The sequence below is a fragment of the Heliangelus exortis genome, chromosome Z (assembly GCF_036169615.1).
Source record: "Heliangelus exortis chromosome Z, bHelExo1.hap1, whole genome shotgun sequence".
Taxonomy (NCBI): Eukaryota; Metazoa; Chordata; class Aves; order Apodiformes; family Trochilidae; genus Heliangelus; species Heliangelus exortis.
In genome coordinates, this window is record NC_092454.1 from 50,183,915 (window position 1) to 50,208,595 (window position 24,681).

General features: G+C 40.7%; 2 protein-coding genes across 5 annotated transcripts in view; one reads left to right on the top strand and one right to left on the bottom strand.

Annotated features, from left to right (window-relative positions):
• The window catches only part of TBCA (tubulin folding cofactor A), a 35,576-nt gene extending 22,713 nt beyond the window's left edge, over positions 1–12,863 (bottom strand). The window contains exons 1-5 of one of the 4 annotated variants that reach the window (XR_011723473.1): positions 12,734–12,862; positions 11,537–11,624; positions 7,769–7,802; positions 5,995–6,261; positions 5,790–5,878 (exon numbers count right to left, since the gene is read on the bottom strand). Coding sequence is in view for 2 of the 4 variants with exons in the window: in XM_071732170.1 (XP_071588271.1) it covers positions 6,170–6,261; positions 7,769–7,802; positions 11,537–11,624; positions 12,734–12,786 (267 nt within the window). In the remaining 2 variants the exon portion in view is untranslated. Of the gene's footprint in view, positions 1–5,789; positions 5,879–5,968; positions 6,262–7,768; positions 7,803–11,536; positions 11,625–12,277; positions 12,301–12,733 lie in introns of those variants that run through there. The other 3 variants (XM_071732170.1, XM_071732169.1, XM_071732171.1) reach the window with 3 other exon arrangements.
• A 19-nt stretch (positions 12,864–12,882) lies between these two features.
• On the top strand, positions 12,883–13,698 carry LOC139790383 (uncharacterized). Its single transcript, XM_071732172.1, has 2 exons — positions 12,883–13,257; positions 13,357–13,698. The coding sequence occupies exons 1-2, from the start codon at positions 12,883–12,885 to the stop codon at positions 13,597–13,599; spliced, it is 618 nt and encodes a 205-aa protein (XP_071588273.1). The 3' UTR covers positions 13,600–13,698.
• Positions 13,699–24,681: the final 10,983 nt, after the last annotated feature.

Consider the following 24,681-nt stretch of genomic DNA (forward strand, 5'->3'; position numbering starts at 1 on the left):
AAGTTTCTGTTTATAGTAGCTCTTTTCAGCCTTCAGAACTTCACATAACTGTTCAGTGGAAGTGAAGACTCCCACATACTTGCCAAGTCTACTGACAAGCTTGTTTCCCTTAGTTATTTTTTTGTGGACATTAAATCAGATGTCTACACTCCTAGAAACAAGGAAAAAATAATCTGAACAAAATAATAGTATTTTACTAGCTTCTGCCAGTCTTTCAAAATGCCTAAGTAGAAACACAAGTTTCTATTATTCTGGACTTTGTCTCCAGTGTCAGCCAGTAACAAACTACTAGGAAAAGAGTATAAAGAAACAAATCAAGTCTCAAGTGACATTTCCTGTGATACACCTGCCTGTAGAAATCAAGTTAAGGGCTTTTTAACACCGAAGAACAAAACTAAACCATCAGTGTTTAATAGACAATAGGTCAGCTCCTGGCAGTGGCTGCTGCCCTTTTAAAATCCTTTACACGTTTGACTTTCACATCACTTAATCAATTTCACAATTTGTGTGTTCTGTGTAAAAAACAGTTTTATTACTTTAAAGCTGTAGACTAAACCCAGAAGAGCTCAAAGGGCTTGAGCAAATTTTATGGTAGAAGAAAAAAAAAAAAAAAAGTAGTTCCTTAACTACCTTTTCAATACCGTTATTATTTACTTCCTCATCTATCTTTTGACTTACTGTCCACCTCAGTTCCCCAAGCTGAAAAGCAATGTAATACAAGATGGTTCAAGACAGTCAAAAAACTGACCACTACTGAACTGAGGTCTTCTGTCCACTCCAGCATACATGTCTGCTAGCACTGATGTTCAAATGGTCTCTCCATGACCTGATGCAGTTCATCAAAGCACCAGGAAATTAAACAGTTTTTCTCCTGGGTTAGGCAAATAGAGCAAGCTCAGCAAAAGGCTTGACTAGCATCGAGAACTAGGGAGGGAGAAAGGGAAATGAGACCTTTGAATTTAGGATGACATTGATTTGTCAAGGGATTTCACTCCTAGTCTGTTTAGGGTGCAGAACTGCAAGTGGTTTAGGGTGTTCTAACTTCTGGCTGCTGCTGAAAAAGCCACAAATCCTTTTCCTTTCTGACTCCCCAAAGGCACATATGTTCCTACCCTGGTCCTTATACATCAGTGCTACCATCATCTCCTGCAGTTGTAGGTAGGCAAAAATTCTACCTTCCTGAGCCACAGTTACAAGGCAGGAAGTACTAGTGGATGCCTAGAATAAAAATGGTAAAATGGTACAAGGACAGAGCAGCACACATTACTACTCTGTTTCCCCCAGCCCCCAACACTTGCTAACGGATCAGGTTCTACATAAGCTAGAGTGGCACCTGTATGCCTAAGCCACCAAATAAAAACTGCTCTCCAGCATTAGAAAAATACACAAGAAACACTTCCCTGGCTGGACTGAGCAAGCTCAGTGGAGTTCTGAAGATGATTAGTGGGAATTTCTCAACTTTGCTATTGAATACCTTCACTACTGAAAAGACACAAATCCTCTGAAAAATAATGTTACTTTTAACCATGGTACATGTTAATACAACACGGATTCAGCCTAGGCACGCAGAAAATCCAAAGCTGACAGTATATATTGGCTAGATAATTAAATACCTATGTTGACTTAATTCAAACCTGTAATTCAATCTGTAACAGTGTGACTGCACAAGGTACAGGTTTTTTTGTTATAGTTTAATAAATTCCATGTATTAACACTGTGGACAATTATATCACAAGTAATGAAAAAACCTGCAGTGACATTAGCACTGTAATAATCACTCCCTGCAAAGCTTAAAATATCCAGTCCCAAATCTGCACATTACTTACACACATTCTTAGATTTACTAAGGCTGCATAAACATACCTTACAGACTGGGGCTTTAAAGGAAAAGTCAGGGAAGGAAGATAAAAGAATAAGAAAAGTAACACAATACTTGACACAGTTAATCATGAACTGCCATGTTTTCTTAGCCATGAGTGACTACTTTCTTATTTGGACAGGTTCTCAGGCTATTTTTTTGATAATAACAAAATAATCATGTAAGATATGCTTTCTCTTTTTAAGAGTTAAGGTGTAACTATATACATGCATAATTTTTAGCCCCTCCTGCATCTACAGCTTACAGAACTAAAGTTACCATGAAATTTCAGGTTAACTTTGCAAGCCTGGCTTTTGTCAGGGATTACTACGGTGGAAATCAGTTACAAGTGAGGTTTCTTAGTTGTGTGTTGTCTGTTTGGTTTTTTTTAAGTCAGAAAATTATTTAAAGATAAAAATCATGTGGTTGTAGCATTTTCAACAATCTCCAGGGCTTCACATTCTGTCCTTGCCTCTCAACACACATTATCTCCCTGTAATTCCTACAGATTTTATAAAAAGCCTTTCCATAGCAACAACTGAAGTTCCCTTTTTTATCCTGCTGAGGAAATCTGCCTGGCTAGGGCACCCCTGAGTGCCAGCAACCAGTAGGAGCATGGAGTAGTGTAGAAGAACTGAAGAATCTGATAGATGCAACAAGGATGAATGCTCTTCAGTTATGTACTACTCAAAAAGCAGAGCTCCCAGAAGCTGCTGATCAAGATTTTGCTGAGGTATTGCAAGTAGGTTGGATGGTCAGGTGCTAAGAGAAGGGCTATGTCATCAAGGGACCTTAAAGAGTGTTTCTGATACACTCAAGAAAAGAGCTGGAGAGAAGTGAAGAGCTGACCGGCCTATTCTGAAGAGGCTCTGGAGTGACAAAAATTCTGGGAGAGAATGGCATGGAATGAGACAGAAGTTGAAAGCTCTAAATGCTAAGGACTTGAGAACTTCACTTCTAGAGAAGAAATGGGGACTCAGTTCTGGAAGCAGCTTAGGTTACCACGGGCATACACTTCATATGCCCTTCTGTAATCCAGTCATCATCTTCAATAAAGAGCTCTGTTTTGGAGTAAAAGACAGAATCTACTTCCTCAGTACTCTGCCCCTTCCCATGCCCCAGCTGGGGATAACAAGGTAGAAAAGATACAGTAATGAGCAAAATTAAATAAAACTACAGTCATGTTACGTGTGTAGGCAATTCACAATGCATCAGGAAAGAGACAATACAGTTTAAAGATAAAATGATGGCACCTTCTAATCCTGAATGATGCTTCAATGTATATGATACATATAATTTTAAAATGTCAAAGGCAAGCTAGGATGGATTATGGTCGTTAGTGAAGTTGTAACTCATCTTCTCTAAAGAAAGCACTTCCATAATTTTTTTTTAAACTTTTTTTCTTCCCATAGATCCACATTCTAATTCAGCACAGAATTACTGTTTTTAACTTTTGTCCACATAGGTGAACTTCTTGTGGCTTTGTACAAGGAGTGAGAATGCCATGAAAAATGTATGTACAATCAGAAACAAGACATTTCTACACATATGCATAACAGCACCAAACTAGAGTTTCCAAGCAACTGCAGCTATTGAATTTCCAAACTTTTCAAAGACTGCTGAAAGAACTTAAGGTTGTAAAGCCGCAGTTCTGCATATGTTCTTGCCCAAATAAAAAAAAAAAAACCCAAAAAACCCAAACCAACAAACCCTCCTTTATTATCACATCACTACAGACACCTGTGGTGATTGTCATGGTTTAATGCTGGGCTGGCAATTAACTGAATGACAGATGTTCTGTGTTAATCCCCCTCCCCTCCCTGATAAGGAAAGGAGAGAGAAAAAGGGAGAGAGACTTAAGGGGCTGCAAATTAAACTACATAGTTTTAATAAAATGGTAATGATAAAGAGGAAAAATTATTATAAATATACAAATATACAGAAAAATGATACCACATTCCTCCTGCTTTTCCCCCAACAATGCTCACATCACCACGGAGGCTGCAGGGCAGCCCTGGGAAAGTCCAGGCTGGACTCCTGGAGTCAGCAGCAGTTGGGAGCTGGAGGCAGGAACACACAGATTCAGGCTGGCAGGGATCAGGACCACAGGGAGATGAACGGACGGAATCCTCCCAGGATGCTGAAGCAAACAGGGACAGGCGAAGAAGGGCAAAGGTGAAGACGAGGATGAAGAGGAAGAGTTTTGACCCTCATGATCCCTCGAATTTATACCAAGTATGAAACATATGGGATGGAATACTCTGGTCAATTTTGGTAATTTGTCTTGTCTACTCCTCCCTAAAGGAGGGTTGCAGGTGTGACCCTTTCACACCCTTTCTCTTTCTGGAGGATAAGATGTTCCTGAGATCCAAGCAGTTGCCTTGGTTCTGCACACCATTCTCCAGCTGTAGCTATAAACACTGAGCGTTGTCAGTCCTAGAAGCAGAGACTGAGAAACATGCTGTTAATTTCAGCAAGTACAGCTACTTAAGAGAGACAACTGAAAGAAAAATACAAGATAGAAAATTAGCTCTATCCTGGCCCAAACCAAGACAGTGATAGACATCAGTTTTGCCAATTAAAATTGTGACATCAGTAGATTACTATACCCAGCATAGATGAGCACAAGAAAGTTTTGCATATGATTCTATAATCATAAACACAAAAAATGGGATGCCAGAATCATGTGTTTTACTAAGGGGTTTGTTTTTTTGATTTTTAGAAGAGGTAATAGGATGGAGGAAAGAATGTGAAGAAGACAGTCGTCTGAAGAACTGACCATTTCATTTAAATTAGTGAGATACTTCTAAAAAGGCATCAGTGCTTAGTTCTGCTAAAAAAAGTGATTACAGTGATCTCTTTCAGGTCATACAGTAAGAAAATTAGAAAGACAAAAGGACAGCTAGAGCTCACCTTGACCACTGCAATAAGAGACACACACACACAAAAAAGTTTTCACCAGTACATTAACTATGAGAGCCAAGGAGAATCTCCATTCTATACTGGGTGCAGAAGGGGGAACACTGGAACATTTCAGCTGAGAATGAGGGAAAGGCTGAGGTAGTTAATACCTTATTTGTCACCATTTTTAATAGTCAGATTAGCCACCCCCAGGGTATTCAGCTCCCTGAGCTGGAAGATAAGGAGTACAGCACCAACCCCACCCTCCCCACCCCCATGTGCAGGACACCCAGGGGATCAGGCCCAGAGAGCATGGGTTCAGGAAAGGTAGGTACTGCTTGATCAACCTGATTTCTTTCTATGCCCAGGTTACCAGCCTAGTGGGTGAGGAAAAGGCTTTACTTTCAGTAAAGTCTTGTCTCCCACAGTCTTCTCCTATAGAAGGTGGCAGCTCATGGCATAGGCAGGTGTACTCTCAACTAGGTAAAAAACTGGCTGGCTGGCCAGGCCCAGAGAGCTCTAGTCAATGAAGTTAAATCCATTTAGCAGCTGGTTACCAGTGGTGTTCCCCAGGGCTCAGTTTTGGGGCAGGTCTTGTTCAATATCTTTATCATTGATCTAGCAGAGGGGATTAAGTGCTCCCTCAGCATGTTTGCAGGTGACACCAAGTTAGGTGGATGTGTTGATCTGCTTGAGTGTAAGAAGACTCTACCGTGGGATGTGGACAGCTGGATTGATGGGCTGAAGCCAATTGTATGAGGTTCAGCAAGGCCAAGTGTCAAGTCCTGCACCTGAGCCACAACAACCCCACGGAATGCTACAGGCTTGAGAACGGTGGCTGGAAAACTGTCCAGAGGAAAAGGACCTGGGCGTGTTGGTTGACACCCAGCTGAGTATGAGCTAGCAGTGTGCCCAGGAAGGCAAACAGTATTCTGGCTTGTATCAGAAATAGCGTGGCCAGCAGAAGGGAAGTAATTGTCTCCCTGTACTCTGCACTGGTGAGGCTGCACCTCAAGTTCTGATGTTCAGTTCTGGGCCCCTTCACTAGAAGGGCATTGAGCTGCTGGACTCTGTCCAGAGAGGAGCAACCAAGCTGGAGACAGGTCTAGAGAACAAGTCCTGTGAGAAACAGCTGAGGTAATTGTGATTAGTTTGGAGGAGGCAGAGGGGAGACCTTATTACTTTCTACAACCACCTGAAAAGAGGTGGTAGTGAGGTGGGTGTTGGCCTCTTACCTCATGTAAATAACATTAGGGCAAGAGGAAATTGCCTGAAGCTGCACCAGGCAAGGTTTAGAGTAGATATTAGGAAGAATTTCTTTACTGAGACAGTAGTCAGGCACTGGAACAGGCTGGAGGTGGTGGAGTCACTATCCATGGAGGCATTTAAAAAACATGTAAAAGTGCCACTTCAGGACATGCTGTGCATGGTGGATTTTTCTGGATTGACAGTTGCACTCTGGGATCTTAGAAGTCTCTTGCAACCATGACAATTCTGTGATTCTGTGACAGGAAATCAAAACCATTTAAAAATCCCATACCAAAACAACAACATGCTATGCAATTTTCAGAGCAGCCACTGTGCTCTTCTTAAAGCTTTTAAAAGATGTATGTGGATAGTATTTGGTATTCCTAAATCTTAGAAGAATGCATATGTTGAGAGACACACAGAAGTAGGAACCTTTTCCAACAAGAAGTTTCAATACTAGAGACTAGTCAACTTGCAATTACCATTCAACTAATTATCAAGGTTTATGACTATGTATGCCACAGATGTTAACCCAGACAGCACTATGTAAATGCAAGTGTACTCTTTTCTCAGCCAGCTGACACAAAGCAGTATTTTATATTGGATGAAGACTAAGTAAGTCTAAAAGACCAAAGTGGCCTTCAAATGCAAAGCCAACTCAGGACTGTATCTGATGCTGATGTAGTATGTGGCTAGCACTGAACCCAAGTTTAAGACTCCATGACTGAGCTGGTGACAGCCCTTGACAACAGCTGCACAATGCTCCTGCATTCTGAGAAAAGTTATTTAATTTAGGTAGAATCAGTTTTTATCCAACAGTGCATGCAATATATTCACCCCCCTGAATACCCAAGCTCCTGGATATGCAGTGTGTACACATTAAAATGCTTTATCATGCTGACTCAGCATAGCTGAGTAGCTCTGCAGATCATTCCTCAATACCTGTATAAGATATTCCAGCCCTTCCTATTAATTGAGCACACAAGCAGTTGCATAATCTAACAAGAATCAAGAAAGGAGATAAGAAATTCTTGTCAATATATTGATGCTTAGAATCACAGCTAGTACCTATGGTTAATGGGAAAAAAGACAGAAAGTAACCATAATCCATGTGATGGACAGAAGATTGAGGAAAATCTGTGATTTACACCAGAAGAAGTAAATTTATTGAGAAATCAATGAAATAAACTAGTTTTGTGTTTGAAATAGCAATACATTCAACAGTGTAAATTGCAAATTAGTTTCTGCATCCCTGCAATACTTCATACTTTATGCACCAGGAAAATAATTAATGTTTTAAAAATTGTAAATTGGTATTTAAAAACAGACCAACAGTTTTGTGTAACTTACAGAACTTTCTGCACTTGAGGGGAAAAAAAAAAAAATCACAGTGCTTGGCAAGATGGTGATATTTTACAGAGAAAAAACAGTATCAACGCTAGTGCCACAGGCAAATGAACAGTCTTGGGAAGATTCCATAGTTTGAGAAAGGTGGTTTTAAAAAAAGAACTGCTTCACAAAAATCAATACACTTTCCCCATAGGTTCATGATGTAAAATTCTATAATCAAGGCTTGTAGATTTGTAATTATGGTATGTCAGCCACATTTAAACAAGAGTGTTAAAAGATTGTTAAAGTTAAACTAACACAATTGCAATGTGAATTGTCTTAGTCTCATTCTAATCTACTGGTGTCACTTCCACTTAATCAGATGAAAACCGTGGGCAAATGTCAGTGCTATTTTCACATGACCCAACTTACTTTGTTTGCTGTAGTTTTTAAAATCATTGCCAATCTGCAAAAAAAAAAAAAAAAAAAAAAAAAAAATTTTAAAGGTTGTTTTTGTTTTGGTTTGGGTTTTTTCCCTAATCAGTGCCTTCACTATCCAGCAGGTTGCCCGAGTCTGCATTTACTAAGAGTAAGACTTTTTTGAAGTGATTAACCAGAAGTATTGCTTGCTAGGACATAAATCACAAATACAGCAAACATTATTAGTCATGGTCATCAAATCTACTTTTCTTTAATTCTAAGCTAATAAAAGTATGCCCTCACCAAAAGCCTGGCTAGCAGATTTGTTAAAAAAGCAAAAGGTTCTCCCCTTTCCTGCTTTCACTGATACCTAGCAATGTAAAAAACATGATGGCAAGTATAGAACCCATGACCTACTATAAAATCTCTTAAGAGAGGTACACAAAGAATTTATGACCTACAGTGAAAAAAAGCCCAGAGCAAAACAGCTGCTTTGTTCTTAGTTTGAAAAAAAAGTGATGAGTTAGGTAACTAATGAGAGAAAAAAATGCACTACCATGGATGATTAAAAAGAAACAAATCAAGTGTAGAAAAAAGTTCAAAATATCCTAATGGTTCTTGACCCTTAATTTTTTGTATATACCTTTGTAGCCAAAGCATTAAATGTGCTTGAAAATCAGTATTACAGGCTAAATTCAGTGTATTTCTCTAAACTGTAAACGCAGAAAAAAAAAAGGAATATTTAACTGGAGAGTTAAGTCAGTCACTTTATGGCATGTTAAATAAGCTTCATTACATTAATCTTCTCAGACACCAGGGATAGATACCTATTTAGTTGTTCCAGTACAAAACAAATGGGCAATATTAATTTTCCAAAGTTAAGTCCCATGCATGCCACTGGAGCATAAAGTACGGAACAGAGCTATAACTCCTCTTGGATCTGCATGCAACTGTTACTGTAGGACCTGCTGTATCATTTCCCCTGTAGGGACCGTATAGTAACATTCCCATTTTTTAAAGTTACCTTCATTTATAGAATGGCAGCTGCTGCAGAAGAAATGTAGATGTGCATATTGCTACCACACAACAAACACAAGCTAAGTTTACTTGCTTATTCACACAGCTGTTCTCCAAACATAAATCTGAATCCTGTTGACTGTATTTATATAATTTTGCTGAATGTTTTCATCCCTTTCTCTGTATTAGCTGTGAAACATGTACAGTTGTCCAGGTAGGCCTCATCCTTCAAAATAACCTTTTTTAGTCCTGGTTATTTTACAGTGCCTCAGGTCCTTGAAATAAAAGATAGGTGGCCACCTAAGTTCTGCAGAGCACAGAGGAGGAGGAAGAGTCTGTAACACAGCCCCTCAGATTTAGATTAGCTTAAACCATCAGGGACCAACACAAAATCTCCTTTCACAAGTGGCAATTGTTCCAGCTCAGAGGAATGTGCAGTCTGAGCTATACAGTCCTGAAATCCACTGTAACTTATAAACCATTGCTTTTAAGAGGCTACAGGATTTGCATTAGGCTCACAAGATAGTTCTCAGGCATAGTCAGACTTTATCTGGACTTGTCTTAACCAACCTAGTGCTTTTTTTTTAATCTAACTGTAACCACAGTTAGGATTGGGTGACAATCACCTGCTTCAATTTCTGCTCAGCTTGTGCACTATAAGCCTATTGTATTGGGTTTTGGTACTAATAAATATGAGCTTTCTCTGACTTAGAATTAAAGAAACAGCATTAAAGGTAAAATCTGATGAAATCAGGAGTATGAGATGATAGCAGAGATCTTGAAAACACAGGCCCAGGAAGATGTTGAAATACCCCAGTTCAATAAAACAACTCACTAGTAATCACATACTGGTCAAAGGAGTGCTAGCCTGAGAGACAGCTAAAGCCATTTTTTAGGATAACAAACATTTGACACTTGTAAAACACACTATGTACAGTAAACCCAGATACAAATTGGAGTGCAAAACAAGAAAAACTAAGATGGGGATTTTTAATTTTTTTTTTTTTTTTTTTTTTTTAATATATGTGTGTCTACATGTAGTCTCTGAGAAATATCAAACAATCAGCATCATATTTCTCTCAACAAAAGATTTGGGATGCTGATGACTTGTTTGAATTTGTCCTGTTCCCCACTACGAATTTGAGCCCACAGTCTTAGGACACAGAGGGCCAGCAAAAAGGCAAGTATATCATCAGCGAAAGGGTACTATTAGATACAAAGCAGAAACATTTGAAACTTTGTGTATGTTACTTTTTACTATATATAATTTGAACTGTGTTAGTATCATTGTTACTGCACTGATATTCCATGGGAAATTAAGTAACCCACTCCATAATTTGGCCTTTCAAGCTTGTAAAAAAATAAAAATCAGCATCCCTGGATTTCAGTAAATCAAGTGAGCAAACAAAAGAGACACACTAAGCAGTAAAGGAATTGCTTACACAGAACAACAAACACTATTAAATTTTAGTTTCTTGTTCTGTGCTGTTTCAGACTTGCTTATACTGCAGAAGCAGAGAAACGCAGGAAAATATTCAAGTTAATCTCAGAGCCAGAAGCCCTACAGACAGTGGCATACGGACACTGATCTAACTCTACATGCAGTTATCTGCATAACCATGCTGACATTATTAAGCCACTTTAAGGTCCAAGGGGACATAGCCACATGGTACAGCATTCATCATGCAAACATGCAGGCCTGCACCATCTCTGTGGGGGTCTCCACACAGAGTTCTGTGTTTAGTAAAGACTTCCCTCTCACTTTTACCAATTTCTCCTCACTAGGAGGAGAAAGCTTGTTCAGGTAACTTTTGTGATGGTTTACCATTAAATGATGGTCATGTGACATGCTATTCAGGATTACCACCCAGTTCTCTCAGCAAAACTATCAAACAGTAGCAATAAGGCAATAGTGAAACTTCCAAAATTTACAAATTCTAGAAAAGTAATATTGTGTCTTATTAGTTTTCCTCAAAAGTCTCTAGACATGTAAGTTATACTTTTAGTCAACAGAAAGAATACAGACTGCTGTCACAGTTTAACACTGGTCCAGCAATTAAACTGAATAACAGACGCTCTCTATTAATCCCCTCTCCTCCCTGATAAAGAAAGGAGAGAGAATAAGGGAGAGAGACTTATGGGTTGGAAACTAAACTACACAGCTTTAAAGAAACAGTAATAATAAATAGGAAAAATTACTAAATATATACAAATATACAAGAAAATGGATACTACATTCCTCCCCTCTTCCTCCCAATAACTCTCATGTCAGTTGGGAGCTGGAGGCAGGAACACACAGATTCGGGCTGGCACAGATCAGGACCACAGGGAGAGAAATGGGCAGAATCCTCCCAGGATGCCGAAGCAAACAGGGACAGGTGAAGGAAGGGAAGTAGGAAGGGCGGGAAAGAGGGGTTTGACCTTCCTGATCCCTCATATTTATACTGAGTACGATGTGTATGGGATGGAATAATCTGCTTGGTCAATTTTGGCCATCTATCTTGTCTGTTCCTCCCCAAAGGAGGGCTGCAGGTGGGACCTCTTTACTCCTCTCCTTCCAGAGGGCAAAATGTTCCTCAGAACTGAGCAGTGTCCTTGGTTCTGCACACCAGTCTCAGGCTGTAACTATAAACATCAAGCGTTATCAGTCCTAGAAGCACTGTGTCCTAGAAGCACACTGTGAGAAACTTGCTGTTAATTTCAGCAAGTGCAGCTACTTACAAGAGACTTAGCTGAAAGCAAAAGTACAAGACAGAAAATTACCTTTATCCTGGCCCAAACCAGGACAACTGTAAAAACATTAACCTCAGCAATCCTTGTTTCCCCAGGCTCCAGAAAATCACTATTTAACCTAAAAATACAAAGACAACATTTACCATATTCCTGTATGGGAAAGCCAGTAACCATTACACAGGTCATGAAAGAGAACCAAAACATAATACCAGTCATCAAGCTTATCAGTAAGACTGCACTAAAACTTTCCAGCTTGAACACACAAATTCATGATTTGCACATCCTGCACAGTGACAAGAAGTAGGCCCTTACAATCATCTAATGAATTTCTTGCTTTTGGCAGTACTTGAGAACTGCTCTCCACTTGGAGCCTAGGAACTCCAAACTCCCAACTTTATTTAGCACAAAGTGTGCCTGTCTTACTGGTTAGTCTTTTGCTAACTGAAATTAGGCTGTCATAGTACAAAGTTGTTTGTTTGGAATAGGAATATTTAACACCCTGATACGACACAGATCGTAATTCCTGCCTCTGCCTGAGCCAGCCCAGTCTTTGTAGGGTGTAGCCTTACCAAGCCCTCCTGTAACCAAATAATTAAGCCTTGCTTTTACAATTACAATAAGAGGGATTAGGACAGAAAAGCTGCAACTTCTTATAAAAATTACGACCGTGTTAAAACTAGGCGAAATCGAGGCTTAGGTAATGAATCAGAAATAACCCATTCAACAGTTGTTTCGGTAGAACAAGTGAGACTTCGTGCCTCGGCAAACTACCTGGAGAAGGCTTCCCGGTACACAGACGGGGCACCGTAACTCCCCTCGGTTCTCAGAACCACTAACGGAACACAGCCAAAACACGTTTAACTGTCGCCCCGGCAACGGGAAACCCCCCTAACCACCGTGCGCCAGGGGAAGCTGCGCCGAGTCGCGGCAGCGTCTGTTGTGCCAGGGCCGCCCTACGGCACACACCCCGGCGGCCCCACCCGGCGCGACAACACGGCCACCAACTCCCCGGCCCCGCAGCAGGCAGGGAACGCCAAGCACCATGCCCCGCTGGCACCTCCACCGCAGAAACCTCCAGGGGGGCCGGCAGGGCCCTCTCCCCGCGCAGGGCGGCGGGAACTGCCCGCAGAGCTTGCACCGGGGCAGAGCCCCCAACGACGGCCCCCAGCCGCCAGGCACGGGCGGGGCGGGGGCCGCGGCGCCGTCCCCCATCCTGCCCGCACTCACCGCCTGACGACGCCGGTCTTGATCTTGATCTGCCTTAAGCGTGGGTCTGCCATGGTGAGGCGGCGGCACGGGCCGGACCCCAGCGGCGCAGGTGCGAAGGGTTCGGAGGGGACGACGCAGCGTGGTGACTGCGCAGCCCCGTCCTGCGCATGCGCGGAGCTTCCAGCCCGGGAGGAACCCCCGGGAGAAGTGGTGCGGGTGCGCGCTCCGATCCCTCCCCTCCCCCCCCCCCGCCACCAAACAGTGGACGCGTCCGGGCTGCGGGGTGGTGCCGTCGCCATAGCGACCCGTGGGGATGGCCGGGCCGGGAGCCGGTGGGCTCGCCGGGCACCGGGCTGGGCTGGGGTGCGCGGGGCTGCGCTGCGCTGCGTTGCGTTCCGTTCCGGCTGCCAAGTGTCGTTCTCCGTTTGTTCATAACCACACTCGCAAAAGAATTCCGAATTCAGACTCTCAGATCGTGTGACTGGTACCGCCGTGGTGTCACGGGGTGGGGTGTGAGCGGGCAGCCCCCGATCTCTGCCCCGGTAATTAAGCTTGTGTAACGAACGCCATTTTACGAGGCAAGCGGCCATTCTCTGGGGCCACGCAGGTCACGTTTCCATTCGCTTTTCCCTTATTACAAGGCCCTGAAGGTCCCGTGCACCATGCAGAGGAACCAAACAGACTGCACCTTCCCCTCCCTACTGGGCCCAAAGCCCCTGAGCACCATGCTGGTTACTCCCTTCCTCGCTGGCCTTGAAGGTCCCAAGCACACGCCCAGCCCGGCGGTGTTTATGACCCCTCCACAGGACAGGGAAGTGTATAACAGTGTAACAATGAACTTGCGTTATACTGTATTACACTACTTCTTCGTCGTGCCACATTGATTCTGCTTGTAGAAAATTTTGTGATCTTCTAATAATGTATTCTGTGCTGTATTAATAATAAAAATATGTTAAAAGTATGAATAAAGGACTTGAATTGCAGCTACAGCTTACTGCCATCATCATAGTGCTAAGGATACCTGGCTGTCCCCTCAGTGGCTACCAGTCAAGTAGCCAAAGAGGTAAAGTAGTAGTCAAAGTCAAGTAGTCAAAGAGGTAACATTAGCAGCTCATTCCTAGAGTTATATCCAACTGATGGTTCTAGGGCTGCTTCCCTTCATGATTATATTTAATTGAAGCTAACCATTTAAAGGGTCAAATGCCTGAAATAAAATGTTTGAGTCTGCATTTGAAAGAACTTCCCCTGAATGAGGATTCAAATCAGTAAGGGGAGGAAAAAAAAAAAAGAAAGAAAAAAAAATTTCAATGAATAAGAAAGATAAGAATAGTTTTGGTGGAGTACAGTTCAGGAAGGCCTGCAGAGGCCTTTTATTTTTTCCACATCCTTTCATCCTGTGCTAGCCTCTTGCCCTGACTCTCAGCACTGCCAGTGACCAATATCCCTTAAGAGAAGCTGTCTGCCAGGGTGAATGTCACGTTGCTTTGGGTGACCTGCCAGGTCACTACCCAGCAGCCATGGGAGAGCAGATGACACCATCGGGCCCCATTCAGACATGGCACAGGGAGGGCCAAGCTCTCTCAAGTCCATGGACTTGTATCTTCTCCTCAGATGAGAATTAATGTGATGGCTATTACCGAGCACAGCAAGCACCCTGGGGACCTTCAAGCCAGGCCAGCCCAAAAAGCCTTGGCATGGCAGGTGGTCTCTGCAAGGAGGCACAGGTCTCAAAATCAACAGGCTGAATAACCCTGTGAATGAATATGACTCGGAGACAAGTTTGCAGACATACTAGTTATTTGATATGCAAACCTGCCATTAACCATGCAGGAGGAGAAGAAAGGAGAGCAGAACTCTGGCAGCACAAGGGAAAGTGCAGTCCCTTTGACGGAAACTCAGGTCTTATTCCTGTGGCTTTAGAAAGCTCTATCAAGTCATGTTGGGGCTAAAGCTGTTCACTAAACAACTCCAAGGCATACAATTACATTACATATATTTTGAAAGTACAGACTGCTGCAAGGAAAGCTGAGTTACCACTGTGCACTTTATACATCAATTATTTTTAAAAAAATAGTCTTCAATGTCATATCTATATTTGACATAGTTGTTCTGTAAGCGAGAAAGCCAACAACAAATAGCAGTACGAAAATACAAATTGCCTAGAAGCAGCAATGTTCAGAAAAGTAACTGATATTTCCAAGTGTTACAAATGGTTTATTTCTATCCCTGAAGCATTGAATTGTATCCCTGCTAGTGGTCAATCTCAACTGCTGGACTTTAGAGGTAGAGTGCAATTGTTTTCTTATAGCTAATTCAGACAACTAAACATGATCATATACAAAAACTGAGTTGGTATTTAAGCACACATGGCAACAATTTGAAAAGGTGTTACTGGTGGATGCTGAAGTATATAGTAAGATGTATCTAATAGCCTGATCTACTTTGTTACTCATATGGTTATATTAGTACCTGAAAGTTCTAAATTAACTCTTTAAAACTCTTTGAAAACTCTTTAAAACATAGTAAGTTTATTTCTAAGCATCTGAATATTCAAGGAAGAATGTATAATGTTTGCATTGTGTATATATATATGTATAAAATACATATTATAAATATATTTTTATTATTATTTTATTTTTATTAAAGGTTTTTTTTTATTCTTTTCCAGAAGTAATTTGAAACACTTGCTAGCCTAGTTAGTCATGAATTCTTTTACAGGTGAATTAGTAGTGTTACATCGGAGCTGAACACACTGTGTTATGAAGATTGTAAATCCTGTTGTACCTTTTTTGTGATACAGAAGCTCTCCATTCTTCAATGAATTTTGGCAGCATTATGCTTGTTCTGCATCTTGTTGAAGGTTTGTCACAAGACCTATTATCCCTAAATCATTATTTGCACACTGTTGCATAGAGGCAGACTCCTAAATGTAGTTTACTGATCCTCTAGCTGTGCTGATGTATCGAGCAAGTCATTCTGTATGAGCATTGCTTTACTTATTCAGTATTGCAATCACAGGTAAAGCCACAGCTGCCATGAACATGGCTTTCTGTCCTCTGATAGTGTCATCTGGTCATCACAGCTTTCATTCAGCTCCATTTAAGAAATATTTCCTTGGCAGTTTGATTACAGGTTTTGCTCAGACTTACTTGAGTGGGTGTAATTGTCACTGCCAACATACTTCTGTAAAAAATCCTTCTGAACCTTGTTTATTTCTTCTGGATAAGAGCATATGTAGTTATTACTGTTCATTCATATTTCATTTAAGAGCAAAGGACCTGAAGCAGATAATCAGCTTGATGACACTTCCTACAAATCATAGCACTCCTTGTGAAAGACTAGCTTAAGAAGTTAAAGCTGAACATATGCTTTGTCCCAAGAGAAGAGCAGTCTCAATAGCTATTCCCATTTAATATGTCTCTTACTTTAAGACCACCCTTAAGAAACACATAGGTTCTAAGATGTGCAAATAGTCTCATGAATCCTGTATTCTCATAATAATTCTTACTCACCCTTAAATTAATTTCTTTGGCTTTAGTAGGGGAGTTTCTGAAATAATATGGCTGTTAAAATGGAGCTTTTTGTGTTGTACCACTGGCTTATTTCGACTGTAGAGCAAACATGTTTGTCAGGTGATATAGTTCAAATTAGAGGTATTATACCACTTCCACCTGTGCTACTGAGGTCAAAGTGTTCCTTGTAGAAGGAGATGAAGTCACCTCTAAAGCTGCTTCTAAGCCAATGTCAGAGTCCCTTTAATAAGTAAATGCTCAGTGAAATTTTATATTATTTTGTTTATCAATCAAACAATCTCTGTGTTTCGAATATAATTTAGTTTTTATTTATGATTTTTTAAAAAAATATGGCTAATATTTGGTTGTCGCATTTTATCTATTTTGAAGGAAAACCAAATTTTGTTCGCTTTCCTAAAGAGTACAACATAAAAAAAATTAGATTTTAAATGAAATTTAGTAGAATCATAGAATCACAAAATGTTTTGGGTTGGAAGGGATCTTAAAGATCATCTAGTTTCAACTTCCCTGTGATAGTCAGGGATACCTACCACTAGACCAATTTGCTCAAAGCTCCATCCAACCTGGTCCTGAACGCTTACAGGAAGGGGGCATCCAACAACCTCCCCAGACCACCTGTTCCAGTGTCTCACTGCCCTCACAGGAAAGAATTTCTTCCCAATATCTAATCTATATTTACCCTTTTCCAATTTAAAACCATTCCTCCCTGCCCAGCTTTCCTGTAGCCCCCCTGCTCCCCTCCCCTTCAGGTACTGGAAAGCTTCTAAAAGGTTTTCCCAAAGCCTTCTTTTCTCCAGGCTGAACAACCCGAACATTCTCAGCCTGTCTCCCTTCCAGCCCTCTTATCATCTTCATGGCCCTCTTCTGGACTTGCTCTAAGAGCTGCATTTCCTTTCTTTGTTGGGGCTTCAGAACTAGAAAGAGTACTCCAGGTGGAGCTTCACCAAAAGATGTGTTGAGGGGGAGAATAACCTCGATGGACTTGCTGACTGTGCTTCTTTTGGTGCAGCCCAGGATAAGTTTGCCTTTCTGGGCTGCAAATTCATATTGCCAGCTCATATTGAGCTTCTCATCAACCAACACTCCCAAGTCCTTTTCCTCGGGCCTGTTCTCAAGCCATTCTCCACCCAGCCTGTATTTGTGCTTGGGATTGTCCCGACCCATGTGCAGGACCTTGCACTTGGCCTTAGTGAATTTCATGAGGTTGATATGGGCCCACCTCTCAAGCCTGCCAAGGACCCCCTGGATGTCATCCCTTCCTTCCAGTGAAGACAAATAGTTTGGTGTCACCAGCAAACTTGCTGAGGCTGCACTCCCATCACATCAGTGACAAAAATATTAAACAACACTGGTCCCTGTCCCCTGACTAACATCAATTGTCACTGGACTCCATCTGGACATCAAGACATTGATTACAACTCTTTGAGTGAGACCATCCAGCCAGTCCTGTGTCCACTGAGTAGTCCATTTGTCAAATCCATATCTTTCCAATTTAGAGACCAGGATGTCATGCTGGACGCTGTTGAATGCTTTGCACAATTCCAGACAGATTACATCAGCTGCTTTCCCCTTGTCCACTGACACCGTGATCCCATTTTTTAAAGCCACCAATTTTGCCAGGCAGTAGTACCTCCTTATTTTTTAATTTATGTTCAATTGATAAAATGAACATCTATACATTTGGCCAGTACAAAGCTAGGCATCGCTTAAGTGCACAAGAATTAATTTCCCTGGTTGTGAGTATACACTGAAGTAGCAATATTCTTTGTATTCACTTTCTTATCAGGTGATCATCACCAGTCAAAATAATCTTCAACAAATATCCTTTCCCAAATGATTAGAGAATTGTTCAATACCACAAATACAGGCAGGTAGCACAGGCCATGGGATGGGACAAGGATAAAATGAGTTGCTGCTGAAGGTTTTGCAAGATACTTACTGAACATGGTGAATCAATTGAAAGCTGCATTTTGTGACAGGAAATGCTTGGTTACATTGGCAAGGAAGGGTGTTCCAGGAAGGGGGTACCAGGCAGAAGCTGAAAAAAGTCAGGGGTAAAGCCCATTCCTGTTTCTGCCTTTATATCTTTTCTAAACACCACCAGGATAGATTTTGATTTCATCTGTATTTCTGTTTAAAAGAAGTAGCTCACTGGGGTGTGGTGGTACAAAATCAGAAGGAAACCTACGTATCTTCAGCAAAAGTGTATTGGCAGTACGATTTACCCTGGGTAGAGAAGGCAGCAGTGGTGGTTCCTCAAATATTACACTTCTGGGAAGTGTAGGTTACAAAACAGTCTTTTCATAAAGTTTGAGGGTTAAACTGTGCCTGTAATGAATGCTAAGCTACAATTCAAAGCTTTTTAGCTAACTCAACTATTCTCAAAAAGAAGTTTCTCCTAGCTCAGACCATCCATTAGGTGAAGAGCTGGAAGCAGTGAGAAAAAGGGATTTATGTGTATGCACCAAAAAGAGAATATATCCCTTTGCAAATTATTTCCATGGGTCCCCTACCTCCAAATGAAGAGATATGTGATATAACAATTCATTGTTCTGACACACATTACAATCATGATGTGCAGTTTTTAATGCATCATGTTACATTAAGCTTAGCTCATGGTCTAACACCATGTAACATAAATTTCTGTGAAAGGAGTAACATAACATGATACTGTCTTTTAAAAGACATACACGATTTTTTCAGATCACCTACTTTTATCCATGAATGCCCAATCCAAAAATCAAGGTGGCAGATGAAAGTGGAGTGAATGAGTATCCACAAACCAGAGTATTTATCTTGTGTAGTTTTGCTCATTGCTACCTGTAGTCAATGACTCCAGTCAATTTTTATGTTGTAATGCATGAGCAAAGTTGATGGACATATTTTTTTGTCACCCCCAGTTAGATTTTATTCGGGGTCAATCGAGGGAGACTTGACAGCTGTTAAAACTGTAAAACACATTGAGAATCCTCACAAATGTTTATTTCTCAGAAGGCAGAGGGGCTTCAATTATGAATGCATCACTAACCTTACTTTGGGCACTCTCTTTTTGTCCTGCCTTGCAGGCAGCTTTTCTGTTTTAATTCATAGTTTATTTTAGGATAAAAATATCAATGTAAGCTATTATCATTGGAATGAAATAAAATTAACTATTGATTTGATAATAACTGGATATAATAAAATCTCCAGTGAAATATCAAATCCAAATCTAAACTTTACAGAACTCACAGGGTAAGTCTGCATGTGGTCAATCTCTTCAGGAAAAAAAGAGGTAGATTTTCTGTGTTTATATATACTTATACATTTGATTATTTATCTTCTCAAGACTCATTAGAAAGATTCAAGATTGTTTAATATTTTTTATACAAATGCCTTGAAGCTGATCTGCAATGGCTGGTTGTTTCCTAACTTTTAAACTTTATTTTTAATTGAAGTACAATACACTACAGCAGTATAATACTTAGCAAAACTGTGAATGTGATGGACATTACTGACATCTGTGTGGGTTTGACTGCTCACATGCTTCAGTGCAAAGTTTAAATGCCAGCAAAGGGTATTCCTCCTTTTTTGGCCACATCTGAAAACAGGAATTCTAACCAGAGACTCAGGACAATATTCTTCAATGAAGAAACAGTCTTTGCCTGTGCTTAGCAGACAGGAACCTGTTGGTAGCACACAAAGGTGGAGGACTGCAAAGTAGCTGGCACCCAGCAGGCAGGTCATGCTAATAACCTTTATGGTACTGCATGTGATGTTCTCAAAGCTTCCCGTGAGTCTGTAAAAAAGGAAAATAGTATCTGTAGACTGTAGCATCAAGCTGAAGCAGTATTTAGAAAGTTGAAGGGAGGTAAATAAATGTATATTTTTAATTTGACAGCAATCTTCATTGACAGAGATATAATGCTGTCATGATACAATTTTACACTGTAAGCAGCTGTGATGATATCACACTATGTTGTGAATAAAGTTTAGCATTTTGCAGTATCAGTTTAGCACATTTTGAATAGTCTGGAAATCAGTGTGTTGAATTAGGGTGATTATTGTAATGCAGGATTTTCTGGTGAGTTCTTACAGGAATCTGTTGACCTAAGCTATTCAATTTGTTTATTAATCACCTGGGAGGAAGTATAAAATAATTGCTAGTAAAGCCTGCTGCTGGCACAAATATTGTTGACATTGTAAATAATAAGAACAGATAGTTCTATAAAGCTATTTGGATTGCTGGAAGAAATGAACTAATACAAAAAAACATATTTTCAGTACTGGAAAAGTCAAAGTCATACGTGTAGGAGCAAAGAACATGTCAGACTTCTAGAGTGAAAACCTGTGACTTGGAAACCAAAAGCCCCCCAGAAAAAGCACTGTTGGGTTGTGATGGCCAACTAACTGAAAATGAGCACAGCTATAATACCATATTGGGCAGGGAGCAGGTATCATCCATTAATGTACTGACAGGTCACTATTTTGTAGTAATCTTAATATCTAGAAATGCCAAAAGAGTGAGCCTTTGGCTGGAATCATGTGGGCCCAGTTTTACACTTCTAAATGAGATAGCATGTAAGGATCAAAAAAAAAAAAAAAAAAAAATCTATGAGAGTGATACAGTGCTACAGAGATACAATGATACCTAGAAAACATGTCCCACACATCAAGGCACAAGTAGCTATTTTGAACTGGCTGCACAATCGAGCCCAAAGAGTCATGATCAGTGGTGCAGAGTCCAGCTGGAGCCCTGTGACTAGTGGAGTCAGGGATCAGTGCTGGGTCCAGTCCTGTTCAGCATCTTTATCAATGACCTTGCTGATGGGACAGAGTGTCTTCTCAGCAAGTTTGTTGATGACACAAAGATGGGAGGAGTGGCTGACACCCCAGAGGGCTGTGCTGCCATTCAGAGGGACCTGATAGGATGGAGAGTTGGCAGGGAAAAATTTCGTGAATTACAACAAGGGCAAGAATAGAGTCTTGCATCTGAGTAGGAACAACCCCAAGTACCATTGTGGGCTGGGGACTGAGATGCTGGAGAGCAGTGAAGGGGAAGGGACCTGAGTATGATAGTGGATGGAAGGATGAGCATGAGCCAACAATGTGCCCTCATGGCCAAGAAGGCAAATGGCATCCTGGGATGCATTAGAAGGAGAATGGCTAGTAAGTTGAGAGGGGTTCTCCTCCCCCTTTACTCTGCCCTGATGAGGCTGGATCTGGAATATTGTGTCCCATTCTGGGTACCTTCAGTTCAAGAAGGACAGGGAACTGCTTGAAAGAATCTAGTGCACAGCCTCCAGGATGATTCAGGGAGTTGAAAATCTGCCTTATGAGGAAAGGCTGAGAGAGCTGGGTGTCTTCAGCTTGGAGAAGAGGGGAATGAAGGTCAACCTCATTAATGTTTATAAATACATAAAAGGAGAGAGCCAGGAAGGTGGTGCCAGCTCAGTTATGCCCAATGATAGGACAAGAGGCAACTGATATAAGTTTGTGCATTAGAGGTCCCATATAAACATGAGGAGAAAGTTTTTACTGTAAGGGTGACAGAGCACTGGCACAGGCTGCCCAGGGAGGATGTGGGGCCTCCTTCTCTGGAGACATTCAAAACCCACATGAACACATTCCTACATGACTTCCTGTAGGTGACCCTGCTCTGGCAGGGGAGTTGGACTCTATGGCCTTTTGGGGTCTTTTCTAACCCCCATCTTTCTGTGATTCTGTGGTAAGCATCAGGTTTAGAACCTAGCATAAAGAATCAGCAGTAGGGTATAACAGCAAGCTGAAACTAGTCAAAATCAGGATTTGATTAAGGGGCCAAATTTTAAGTACTGTGCAATTAACTACTGGGAAAACTACCAATGGGTAAGGGAGATAGAGGTGTTCAAGACTGGATGTTTTTCTGTAAAATTTGCTTTAGGTGAACTGCAAGTTAAGGTCCAGGGTGGAAACTGGTGAAAACATGTTCAGGCAAAATCTATTCAGGGATTTAGCCAGGCTATCGTAGTAGCTCCTTCCAGCTCTAAAAGTCTGCTTATGAAAACACCCCTAAACTGAGGAACAAGGCTCTCATGGAGCAAGACTCAGCTCTAAGATCCAAAATTCATCTGTTGAAAATAAACTTGATTGTGAAATCCTGCTCCTAGGGTATCAAGGGTATTTCTATGGGGAAGGAAGGTGTGATAGAGGCCTGTTTATTTGTCTCTTACATACATGGCATCAAAGTGCAGGAGAACTGGAAATAATTACAACAAAATATCACACTGTAAGTATTACAGAAATACAAATTTTTCTAAAATTAGCCTGATCAAACCATTTTAGCAGGATTTTCATGTCTAGTCTTCTAGTCTAGTCAATAGTGAAGATTGAAAACCTTGCTATTTTCAGAAATTTAATGTGTTTTTTTATTATTATATATAAGGAATTCAAAGTACATACTGGAGCAAGCATTCCTAATCCAGCAGAAAATGTGATCATAGGAGGGAATTCAGCCTTTGGAATACCAGGTATACTAGCATTAGACTTTTGTAGCAAGTCTTACCTTGCTTAAATCAAGCTGAGTCAGATTTAGATGTCTAATCTCTGACTATTAGACTTTTTTAAATTGAAGAGAAACAGAAATCTCTCATGTTCAGTTCATATTGTATAAATTAGGTATTTAAAACTGTTTGATTCATCATCTACATATGACTGAAGCTAGGTGCAATGAATCCACACTGAATGCTTAAATTTGAAAGGTGACACCCTCCCAACTTAAGTCTATTTTAATCCTGAGGATGTTTAAAGTTTGTAGGCAATATGTTGCCAACACTGGCCATGGAGGAAATTTCTCTAAGCATGCAGAGAAACACCTCAGCACTAAAGATACACAGCATGCCACACCTGTAGCTGCTTTAGAAGCCCCAGCAAGGATTTCTGTCCCCCGATCATTTTTGAAGTGACTATTTGCTGTCATTTTTACTCCACAGCTTAACTGAACCTGCCCTGAATTTAGAAGAACATGGATCAATGCACAACTTTTCCTGCCAGGAAGACATTTGTGGTGGGAGGACAAAAAATATTAGGCAAGAAAGAAAATTTTTTGCTCCTGTTGTTGCTGCTTCATGTTTGCTTTAATAATTCCATACTATTGCAACAGAAAAGGAAAGAATGACAAATGTAACAGGATGCTCTGTCTCACTGGGCTTACCTCAGTTTCTCTTTTTGTGATTCAGTCATTCTTTCTATCTCAGCTTCACTGCCCTTAGCCTGGAGTTGGAAAATTTCCATGGAAAGAAAAGGGCATAGGAAAATCTGAACTGTTAACAGTCTTGACAGTAGCAATAGAAGGCCAAATTGTTATCTATGGTGCCACCTGCTCTTCTCTGTGGAAAAACATGGAGCCCAGCTTTGCTCCAGACAGGCCAAACAAAACCCAAACAAGAACAGACAGATAAATAAAAGAATCTGTGTAATGAGGGAAAAGACTTTCTTGGTTTTTCCTTTGTTTCCTTTTTGTTCTCCCATGGAGGATTTTGGAGCTATGGCTAAATAGTTAAGTTACAGGAGCTAATTGCTTTATTTTATAAAAGCCTAATCCCTAAATGTACAGAGAATCCTGTACATTTTCCCTAAAAAGTGTGCTGGACCTTCACCCATCCAACAGGGATGTCTGATAGAGTGTTTACTTCTCAAGAGGTTTAGAGCAAAGGGCACGTGGCTGAATCCGTAAGAGGGTAAGAAATATCAAATCCCTAATATGAATTATTAACTTTGAGACTTCAGAATACTTTCAAGCATAAGAGAGAAGTTTAAAATAATTGTATTATCATATTGCCTGTAGGTATTATTTTAATAATCGTTCTAGATCTAGTATATTATTATTAATAAAGTAAGTTGCTAATACGCAATTAACCTTGTGTAGCAGTATCCAGATATTTGATTATTTGCTTATTTGATTGTTAAATTTATTGTTTATTCTTGTTTTATTACCCTGACACCCTTTTTAGCTATGCTAATATCCTAACACTCATACAACCCGATTTTTGCCTTTTGGTCTAATTTTTTAAGATCTTTAATATCTACAGTGAATCTTGTTTTATACATACAAATCTCATCTGCTATCTTATGCTGTACAGAACAACAATACAGCCAAATGGTTAGGTCATGTCTCTGTGGGAAAACATCCAAATACAAAATAGTAAAACCTCAGCAAGTGGATTAGGGAGGACTCTCATCTCAGAAAGTCCCCATATGCCTGGTCATATGGATTCTGTCTTAGGAGACTTTTCTTGGCAGAAGATGGAATTCAAGCAAGGTGAAAGCTTGAACCACTGACCTACTGGATAAAGCAGCAGCATCAATGCATTTAGGCTTTTAAAGAAAAGATGTAGCTGTCTAAATCTATTAGAGAGTTCAGGCAGAGCATCCTGAGTATAAGGAAGCACCTGAAAGTACATCAGAGAAGGTATTGAA

What these genes read in the sequence shown, in the direction of transcription:
- LOC139790383 (XM_071732172.1), top strand. Translation starts at nt 12,883, where the DNA reads ATGCGCGGAGCTTCCAGCCCGGGAGGAACCCCCGGGAGAAGTGGTGCG. An exon ending in AGCCCCCGATCTCTGCCCCG is followed by an intron (nt 13,258 to 13,356) that starts GTAATTAAGCTT and finishes CCTTATTACAAG; the next exon opens with GCCCTGAAGGTCCCGTGCAC.